The sequence below is a fragment of the Protopterus annectens genome, chromosome 1.part0 (genome assembly GCF_019279795.1).
Source record: "Protopterus annectens isolate FY-2018-M chromosome 1.part0, PAN1.0, whole genome shotgun sequence".
Classification (NCBI taxonomy): Eukaryota; Metazoa; Chordata; order Ceratodontiformes; family Protopteridae; genus Protopterus; species Protopterus annectens.
In genome coordinates, this window is record NC_056725.1 from 639,653,262 (window position 1) to 639,664,694 (window position 11,433).

At 42.0% G+C, this 11,433-nt stretch overlaps 1 protein-coding gene across 1 annotated transcript in view; it reads left to right on the forward strand.

The window, feature by feature from the left end:
* Positions 1-11,006, forward strand: part of LOC122793708 (apolipoprotein L1-like) — a 294,046-nt gene extending 283,040 nt beyond the window's left edge. Inside the window, exon 5 of the mRNA XM_044061925.1 lies at positions 8,718-11,006. Within this exon, the coding sequence (XP_043917860.1) occupies positions 8,718-9,516 (799 nt within the window). The 3' untranslated portion in view covers positions 9,517-11,006. The remainder of the gene's footprint in view (positions 1-8,717) is intronic.
* Positions 11,007-11,433: the final 427 nt, after the last annotated feature.

The window sequence follows — 11,433 nt, forward strand, 5'->3', positions numbered from 1 at the left end:
TTCTCTGACTCCTTCCTTGCACCCTACTTTTCAGCTTTGGGAATCTTCCCACAAGTGATGACTGCAACAGAGAAACATGAACATAGTACAGTTGTGTACACTAACCATAAATGTAGATGTTCGAATGTATTCACTGTTGCAGTCCTGTTTCCCTGCCTCCTTCCGCCTTTTTGTTTCCATCTTACTTAATGGCCTACCCCAGGTTGACCTTCTTCAGGCCTTCTTGGCAAGGCTCCTATAGGTTGGGGGCAAGAAAAACTGATGTAATGGCGTTGGTTGCCTCCTTTTATAGCCCTGACGACCTGAACGTCAGTCTCAAGTGACCTGCAGCTGACGCAGGAGGGAAATCCTTTACTCTGGTATTTGGGCTGGCTGAGGGCTACCCAGCAGGGATAACCCACAAGTGATGACTGCAACAGTGAATACACTTGAACATCTATATTTATGGTAAATGTACACAACTGTACTGTCTGAGTTGCCCAGATGTGGATAAGATACTACCTTGTAGTCCAGTTACACATTTGCGTACACCTTATCCAGAGTGTTCTCCCCACTTGTTGCAAAGTTCACATGTGGATGGTAATGGGATAATACAGATTTCAAGACACCTTGATTGAAATCATCTGCAATTATATGGACAAACTCAGGGTTCTTATTCTGGAGGTCATTTATTCACAGATACAGAATGCTCAATGCCACATTGGTATTACCACCAGGGGAGATGTAAACAGCTGTTATGCTCATGCCATTGAATTCCCTAGGTAAGTAGAATCGTCTGCATTTTAGTGACAAGAACTCAATGTTCTCTAAACAGCTTGAGGTGATTATTTCACAGTTTGTACACCAGTTGCTATTGATATACACACAAACACCTCCTCCACGAGATTTGCCACAGAGAGAGTGATTTCTGTCAGCATTAAATAATAGCATCCCCTCCACATATATTGTACTATCATTTATACTGGAGTTCATCCAAGTTTCAGCGAACACAAGTAAACAACTGTTTTTCACCTTAGATTGTATGGAAAAATCCATCCTTAAATAGTCCATCTTGCTCTCCAGTAAGTCTACAGTTGCCAGCAGCATGGAAGGAAGTGCAGGCCTGTGTGGATTTCTTTTCATTCTGGCCTTAATTCATTAATTCATGCTCTGGAGACTCTCTTTCTTGATCTTTCACATCTTTTCCTTTTAATGTGCTTCCCATATCCAGTTGTCAAGTGGTTAGACAGGTTTGACAGGTTTCTGCAGTTTTTACCATGTTCCAGTAAGATTCCAAGCTGCAGGAGTTATTGAAGTGTGTTTGGGTTTACAGGCCTCTCTGCTAGCAATTCATCAAGCATGCAGCATAGTGAGATATGAGATAGGATTTCTAGAAGATTCTCAGCATTGTAGGTAATCATTCATTCATTTCTTGCCCTTAAATCTGTTTTTGTTTGTGTTGTTTCTGACGAAAAACAAGACATATAGTGCACTTTTCTGTAGGGATCTGAAGCAGCCACTGCCACGCACAGGGTGCCATTTTTTTTTTTTTTTTGTGAATGTGAACATGAGAATTGAAGTAATCAGTTTATTGTGTGTTCACTCTTCACAACAAATTTACTTATTATATGCTTTTTACTATATGTGTGTGTGTATATCTATCTATATATATATATATATATATATATATACACACACAAGTATATATATACATGTAATGTTTGTGGTCTGCACTGCAGTGGCAGAACAGGTAGCTTACATCCTTCTAAGTTGGGAACTGCTGATTGAGGGCTCAGTGTCTGTTATTCTAAAAGTGTATTAATTCTGGTTTAAGCACTTGGGCTTCAGGCCAGTTATTTTACATTAAGAGGGTTCATGGTCTGCACTCTTGTGGGAGGAGAGGCTGGACTCTGCCCTCCTGAGCTGGGAATTTCTGGTTAAAGGCTTATAGTGCCTGCATATTTGAACTGCTTTTTACTGAAATTGGCACACCTTGTTTGCTGTAGCATAGACTAGATCCAGGCCTGCTGAATCTAGCTTTGTATAGCTTGAGCACTAATCCAGGCATTCTTTAAAGTATTCAATTGTATTTATTACTGCTTGGTAGTAACTTGATTAAAGTGTAGCTATCATTCTAAGTCTTTTGGATTAAGCAGTTGGGCTTCAGACCAGTTGTTTTACATTAGGAAGGTTTGTGACCTGCACTGTGGTGGCAGGACAGGTAGCTTACATCCTTCTAAGTTGGGAACTGCTGATTGAGGGCTCGGTGTCTGTTATTCAAAAAGTGTATTAGTTCTGGTTTAAGCACTTGGGCTTCAGGCCAGTTATTTTACATTAAGAAGGTTCGTGGTCTGCACTCTTGTGGGAGGAGAGGCTGGACTCTGCCCTTCTGAGCTGGGAATTTCTGGTTAAAGGCTTATAGTGCCTGCATATTTGAACTGTTTCTTACTGAAATTGGAACAGCTTGTTTGCTGTAGTATAGACTAGATCCAGGCCTGCTGAATCTAGCTTTGTTTGTATGCTTGTTGTTTGTTTGCTTGTTATTTCCCTAAAACGCTTTCACCTAAAATGCGGCTTTTCAGTGCTTCTGTGGATCCCTAGTGATATCTGCATTGCTTACTGTACTTATTTCCTTGTTTCACTTGAAAGAAAGTTACTGTCTGTCGTTTTTGCATTTAAGTTACCTGTAACACATTGCATTTAAGTTACCTGGCACTTGCTCACTAAAGCAATTATATAAGTCAGCACTAAAAAATTAAAAGCACTACACCCTCACAAACTCCCCTTGAGTACTTTGTTCCCCATTGGCCCTTTTTTCAATTATAAAGGAATTCCCAGTACTATTCTAGCATGTCCAAAGGTCAGTTGACAATCTCCTCTCCGGTCCAGCTGGTGAATCTGGGAATCTTGAGGCAATGTTACAACTGCCTCATGTACACAGACAACCCTCTCCTCCTCCCAACAAATTCCAACACATGTGAGAGATGCAACCATATAGCCAAACTGGAGGCTAAGCTCTCTCAACTCAGTACTGGCATAACCAGTCAGGAGGAGAAGGAAACCACACTCACTACAATTCCAGTCTCACATAGACCTACCATGACAGCAAACCAAACACATAAACACACAAAAACATACTCGGAGGCTCTAAATAAAAATCTGCCTAAGCAGCAGAGACCTCCAAAGCAGACACCCAAGCAACCACTACCCAAAAACAAAACACGTGCAACACATAGCTCACAAAGCCATTGTGCTGAACAGTCACAGCCCTTAAGGCTAAACAACACACCTGATACACTTGTAATAGGTGACTATATCATCAGGCACACTGACATCCCGCTCACCAGGCTGAACAAGGAGAAGGTCACGGTGAGCTGCCTGTCGGGTGCTAGGATCCGCCACATAACACAAGCACTCAGGTCACTCCAAGGCAAGTACAAATATGACTCCGTCATTGTCCATGCTGGTGTGAATGACCTGAGACGTACCTCTCTGGACTACATGAAAAGAGACATAGAGGAGCTCTCTGAGCATGTAGCCCAGGCCGGTATGACCCTGACCTTGAGTAGCATCTTACCCTCACCAAGAATGATGCCACGATATGAAGACAAGATGATCAATTTCAACAATTGGCTTAAGTATTGGTGTCATTCAAAGGGAATCCAATGCCTGTCAGCCTGGGATGACATGCACGACAAGCCACGATGCTTCGCTAGGGACGGCTTGCACCTGTCACCCCTGGGCTTTCGGATATTGGCAAAGGCTCTTGCTACCCCCATAGTTCCTTTTTTAGGCAAGGCTCAAAAGACAAACCCACCTCCATAGGTATCACAAGGGATAAGAAACTAAGAGTAATGCTACTCAACGCCAGAAGTCTAAATCTCAAGATGCACGCACTCGAAACTCTCCTTAGCATGGAGAACATCGATATCTGTGCAGTAACAGAAACCTGGTTCAAGGCTCGCGAGAGCACCCCAGCACTACCAGGTTATACCTCATACCATGCTTTTCGGCCCCAAACCATGGACCGAACCAGAAAAGGAGGGGGAGTATCAATATTCGTCAAAGATACCCACACCTCCAGGTTGGTGGCACAGCACGAAGCATCAGAGACTATCCATGTGCAACTAACAGTGGGTAAAACTGCCTTCCAGTTTATAGCCTGCTACAGACCACCCTTCCAAACCCAGGAACCCCACTCGGCCTTCCTGAGAACACTGGAAAATATGAAGGTCTCTCCAAACACCATTATATTGGGCGACTTCAACTACCCAAACATAGACTGGGAGCATTACTCTAGCTCCAACACCCTAGCCCAAAGGTTCCTAGAATTTATAAACTCAAATGCTATGGAACAACTTGTTACCACTCCCACAAGAGGGGAAAACATACTGGACCTGATCATCACCAACATGGGGACTCTATGCTCCAGACCAGAAGTGTATCCCTCACTGGTAAGATCAGGCCATAAACTAATCTCACTGGATATTCACATCCCGACCCCACCCCCTGCCCAGAAAACCAATGTGAAAAACTTCTCTAAAGCAAATTTCACACTCCTCAAAACTGAGGTGGAATCCTTCAAAGCACCCGGGCCTGTGGAAAATACGGCCCAGACCGCAGAATCCTTTATAAACGCATTCTATGAACACCTTCAGGAATGCATGGATCATGCAATCCCAAATAAAACCAAGACCCAATCCTCCAAAGGCAGACATCCTGTCTGGTGGACCCCAGCCATCAACAAACTATACAATAGAAGGAGGAAGCTACTACATGACAGAGCAAAATCCCAAAAAGGGAAGGCATCTCTGATCAGTATTAGCAAAAAACTACGGGCACTCATAAAATCGTCTAAGGTCAGCTTCGAGAGAAAAATTGCACAGGACACTAAGGATAATCACAAGGCTTTCTTTAGTTATGCTAGGAACCTGGGTGGGAATTCCCAGATATGCTCAGAATTAGTCCAAAATGACAAAAAATACACCGAACCCACAGACATTGCCAACATCCTAGCTGACAGATTCAGCGCAAACTTCTCTCCCCCCCACCAAAAGGGCAAATATCTATCCCAGCAGAGTGCTGCCCCCTTGACATCTCAGATGCTCAGGTAAGAGCCGCCCTCTCCAAAGCAAAAAACACAGCATCAATGGGACCAGACGGTGTCCCAGGCTGCGTCCTACATGAACTCCAAGAAGAGCTAAACCCAAACATAAAACTACTGTTCAATCTCAGCCTTACTACAGGATATGTACCCAAAGAGTGGCGTACAGCAACAGTGGTCCCTCTCCACAAAGGTGGTGCCTCAATGGATCCTGGAAACTATCGCCCCATAAGCCTGACTAGCTTGGTCTGCAAAGCTATGGAAAGGATCATCATGGACCTCATAAATAAAGATATTGGGGACCTACAGACACTGGATCCTACCCAGTTCAGTTTTGTTAAGGGCAGATCCTGCCTCTTAAACCTGGCCGATTTCTTTGAAACAGTCACCAAGGCCATTGACGAGGGGAAGGTGGTCCACACAGCCTACCTGGACCTCGCAATAGCCTTCGATACAATACCCCACTCGGGCATTATAGATAATCTCACCAGCTTAAATATATACCCCTATGTCAAGCATCAGAGACTATCCATGTGCAACTAACAGTGGGTAAAACTGCCTTCCAGTTTATAGCCTGCTACAGACCACCCTTCCAAACCCAGGAACCCCACTCGGCCTTCCTGAGAACACTGGAAAATATGAAGGTCTCTCCAAACACCATTATATTGGGCGACTTCAACTACCCAAACATAGACTGGGAGCATTACTCTAGCTCCAACACCCTTGCCCAAAGGTTCCTAGAATTTATAAACTCAAATGCTATGGAACAACTTGTTACCACTCCCACAAGAAGGGAAAACATACTGGACCTGATCATCACCAACATGGGGACTCTATGCTCCAGACCAGAAGTGTATCCCTCACTGGTAAGATCAGACCATAAACTAATCTCACTGGATATTCACATCCCGACCCCACCCCCTGCCCAGAAAACCACAGTGAAAAACTTCTCTAAAGCAAATTTCACACTCCTCAAAACCGTGGTGGAATCCTTCAAAGCCCCCGGGCCTGTGGAAAATACGGCCCAGACCGCAGAATCCTTTATAAACGCATTCTATGAACACCTTCAGGAATGCATGGATCATGCAATCCCAAATAAAACCAAGACCCAATCCTCCAAAGGCAGACATCCTGTCTGGTGGACCCCAGCCATAAACAATCTATACAATAGAAGGAGGAAGCTACTACATGACAGAGCAAAATCCCAAAAAGGGAAGGCATCTCTGATCAGTATTAGCAAAAAACTACGGGCACTCATAAAATCGTCTAAGGCCAGCTTCGAGAGAAAAATTGCACAGGACACTAAGGATAATCACAAGGCTTTCTTTAGTTATGCTAGGAACCTGAGTGGGAATTCCCAGATATGCTCAGAATTAGTCCAAAATGACAAAAAATACACCGAACCCACAGACATTGCCAACATCCTAGCTGACAGATTCAGCGCAAACTTCTCCACCCCTCCCCACCAAAAGGGCAAATATCTATCCCAGCAGAGTGCTGCCCCCCTGACATCTCAGATGCTCAGGTAAGAGCCGCCCTCTCCAAAGCAAAAACACAGCATCAATGGGACCAGACGGTGTCCCAGGCTGCGCCCTACATGAATTCCAAGTAGTGCTAAACCCAAACATAAAACTACTGTTCAATCTCAGCCTTACTACAGGATATGTACCCAAAGAGTGGCGTACAGCAACAGTGGTCCCTCTCCACAAAGGTGGTGCCTCAATGGATCCTGGAAACTATCGCCCCATAAGCCTGACTAGCTTGGTCTGCAAAGCTATGGAAAGGATCATCATGGACCTCATAAATAAAGATATTGGGGACCTACAGACACTGGATCCTACCCAGTTCAGCTTTGTTAAGGGCAGATCCTGCCTCTTAAACCTGGTCGATTTCTTTGAAACAGTCACCAAGGCCATTGACGAGGGGAAGGTGGTCCACACAGCCTACCTGGACCTCGCAAAAGCCTTCGATACAATTCCCCACTCGGGCATTATAGATAAGCTCACCAGCTTAAATATAAACCCGTATGTCACTAGATGGGTTGCAAACTGGCTCAAGGACAGAACCCACATGGTTAGAATTGCTGGAGCCATGTCAGACTCCAAACCAGTTACAAGTGGTGTCCTACAAGGCTCAGTCCTGGGACCTCTCTTGTTCGGTATGTATTTCTCGGTGGTACAGGCCAACACGGAAGGACTGTGGCTGACCAAGTTCACAGATGACTGCAAACTGGGTACCATTATCGACTGTCCAGCTGACACAAGTATCCTCCAAAAGGGCCTCATAGAAACAGACAGCTGGTGCCAGAGCCATGGCCTCAAGCTAAACGCCAAAAAGTGTATAGTCATCCCCTTTGGCAAAAACAAAGTGCCCACAAATTACCACATAGGTGGTAATCCATTAAGTACAGAAGAAGTAATTAGGGACCTGGGGACCCAAGTTGATAGCAATCTCTCATTTGACAACCACATGGCCAAAGTAGTTAGAAAAACATTTTATATAGCCCACCTAATCATGAAGGGATTCACATCTAGATCAGGGGAGGTCATCATGCCTCTTTACTCATCCCTCATCAGGCCCATAATTGAGTACAATGCCCCTTTTGGGATGTACCTTACCAGATACCTGCAGCAACTGGAAAGACCCCAAAGGTACCTCACCAAGAGGATCAAAGGGCTCAAACAGATGCCATATGCTGCCCGGTTAGAGAAACTCCAGCTCTACTCAGTGGCATACCGCCTGCTCAGAGGCGATCTATGCCTGACGTATAAAGCCATGTCCAACCCGGAATTAATGGACATGCTGCACCTCAGAAAATCCAAATCCCATCGAGCTACACACTCGAGAGACTTGAACCTCAGCACTGAAATAAATAGAACATGCTGGAGGGACAGATTCATAACCCAGAGGTTCCCTTCACTCTGGAATAAAATCCCAGTCCAGGTTAGGCAGAGTCCCTCATTGACTCTCTTCAAGAGGAATCTTGATGAGTGGATGGAAGATCGTAGGTTTACCCTGGGTATCACTTCTGTGTCACTGTTAGACAGAGGCACAGTATACTAACCTCGAAAAAGGGCATAGCAAAATTAATTTAAAATGGGTGGCGAAAGCCAAACACACTCTGGCTAGGCTTATAAATGCCCTAGTGCAGATAGTCTAGTATGAACCTATGAACCTATATAGATTACACACACACACTCTCTCTCTCTCTCTCTCTCTCTCTCTGTCTTCTTTGATATGTTTGAGCCTACCTAATTCTTAAAACAAGCTGCACCATACGAACTAAGATGATTTCATAGTGACTTGAATTAACCCCTTTTGCACATGCATCCACGGAAACACCTTCCTTGGAATATTGTATCAAATGTATAATACATCTGTCATAAAGATGGTAAAATATTCTGTTTCAACTTCATCCTGCACTGTTTTACAGCAGATTTATAGCATGACTTGTTTTTTGTGTTTGCAGTTAAAAGTAAAATGTCAATGCAATTTGTATTGTTGCATTATTTTGTAAAATAGCTGTATTATATATGGATGTATGCGCATGTGCATTTGTGTGTGTGTATTTGTATGTACACAGACGGCATACTCAGCTTATTAACTTTTTTCTTTTTTATTTTTCAATTCTTAGAGATATTCTGAAGAACAGCATAAGTGAACTTGATGCAAGTCTGGATCAGTTTAACACACAATTAATTCAAATTTCCTCTGCAATTTTAATACAAGCAGATAATTTGGATGAGTTTCACAAAGGATCAACTGCTGCTAGTATATCTGGAAATGCAGTCAGTGCTGCAGGTGGAATAACAGCTGTTGTTGGTGCTTGCCTGGCTCCATTTACATTAGGTGCATCACTGATTGTATCAATTGTAGGTATAAGTGTTGCTGCATTGGGAAGTGGTACTACTGTTATTGCAAAAACAGTAGACTTTGTCAAAAAGAAAAAGTTATGTAAGGAGTTTCAAAGTATGATAGAGGAGAACATCAAAAATGACACAGAAAACTTACAAAACAAAGTTGAAAAAATCAAATCGGTCATTGACAGATTATTGTACCTAAAATCAGTCCTGGATAAGGATAATGCGTGTCTACCTGATACATTATTAAATGTTGATGATTTAGCACCAGAGGCTTCATTTGAATTTTCTAGACTAGCAGGACTTTTAGGGAGTGCCAGAGCTGTTTCAGTAGGCTTGGCAGCACTCACTCGTATTGCGCATGTGGCAACAGGGGTACTTTCTGGATTGTTTCTTATACTAGATGCAGTTTTTATAACACAAGATGCCAAAGACTTGCACAGTGGTGCTAAAACTGATGCAGCAAAAGAAATGCGAAAAACAGTAGACTATTTTAACACATACAAAGACAAGCTATATGCTTTCCAGTTATCCTGCAAAGAATTTTATGAGCAGCTGTTAAATAGTAGGTAATAATATATTAAGGGACAAATTGGCATGTGTTTATATAATATAAATATATATATGGTATATAGTGTGTAGAAAATATATGCCAGACTGCAAGACTAGGCAGTTTGTTTTGTTTTGGTATAGCTTTTAACTCTTACTTTGTTTTCAATATGCAGCTTAGAGTACATGGCAGTAATCATTGTTTGGCAGGGGGGGGGGGTACACGATCACCTCATATGGGAAGTTCAGAGTCCGTAGATAGTCATCCTCAGTTCTGTGCCTTTTTGTAAATAATGAAATAGGTTAATACTGAACAGCTCTTATTCAAATGATATTTCTTACATTCACAGCTTAATTTGCAGTATTTTCAATATGTGTAATGTTAAATTGATAAAAACATGTAAGCACAGTTCTTCAGTTCTTCTAGAATTGTTTAAATCTTCATAAGAATTGAAAGTCTGTGCCTGTTTTTTTCAGAGGCCATATAACTACTCTGAAAACCTTTAAGCTAAGTTCAAAAAAGAACTTTGACCGTTCTGATTATATGAGAGATCAGAATGACCGAGTATACTTTGCACAGTTTTCCTCCTTAAAGAATTACACCTGTACTGTTTCACTACATCTGTTTTGGCTAGAGACCCTCACATCTCTGCCACCATTAATATCAAATGATTTGCATTCAGAATGCGTGAACTGATACCTAAGCATGTATCTTTTTCTACAGTATGGCTTAAAGCCCAAGGAAAAATGGAAACAAATGATTAGAGTTGGTAAGGAGAATAATAACTAGCCAGACTTTGAAGGTACTCAGGTGTAACCACAGCCTTCTCCTGGATGATAACGCACTAAATGTGCTTAAAAAAGATTTGATGCTGGCATAAGTGGTATGCTATAATATAGCATAGTCTACTATAAAATACAGGGAGCACATGCAAAATACTTTTGTATGTTTAATGTGAATTGTGTAAACTAGATAATCTTGTGTCATTTGTAACATAGTTGCCACTGTTCATGTTTAGAATTCTGTTGCCCTATTTCATGCATTTGGTTTTGTAGTTAACATTGTTTTTCTGCCTTGCTCCAGTATAAGCAACATTTTTCTGTAGTCCTGTAATGACTTGTAATTTTTTGATGTACTCTCCCAGGATTGATCTGAAGATTGTCATTTGGTATTAAGTGCACATAGATCATGGTAATATATTTTTTTATGGATTCCTGGCAGACAAAGGACAGTTAATCAAATTGGACTCAGTAAAATACCTTTCCCAAAGTGACACAGCAAGGGAATAGATCTTCAAGTTCATTGTATTACAAAAATAGATGCAACATGTTTCCCTTTACACTGGGATGTGAAGGTCCTTACCCACTACATACATAGCCTAATCATGGTGAAATGGGGCCCTAGGCAGGTTAATGGATCGGGAGGGCCCCCATACATAGCCCCCCCTGCAGCCATTCCAGTGTCTTGTTATTTTATTTCTCCCCAGTTACCATAAACACAGTTCAAACCTCTCAGTGTGCATACTGCTTTCTGCTTTACTTCTGCAATGATTACAAATGTTTGCATTTAATTTAAAACTTTTATTTCAAATTTTATAGCACAAACACTAACAGACATTTGCTAAACAAAGCAATGCTTTCTCATAATAAAAACAGAATTAGCATTAAAACTTCTCTGCCCTTGAAAATCACATACATTGAAATGGTATTGAAACCTACATTCAAAGAAAATGCATCTGGCCAGTGCCAGATAAAGTTTACTTTTGGGCTGTTTTCAAATCATAACCTTGGACATATTTTTATGATTATTAAACATGCATGAGTACTTTGATTCACCTTCCTGATTGTATTAAAGTATATTACTGTATAATACAGCACCACTTGTTAGAGCATGTTTTAAATTTGTGGTTTTGAACATTTTGACAAAACTGCCCAATTCAG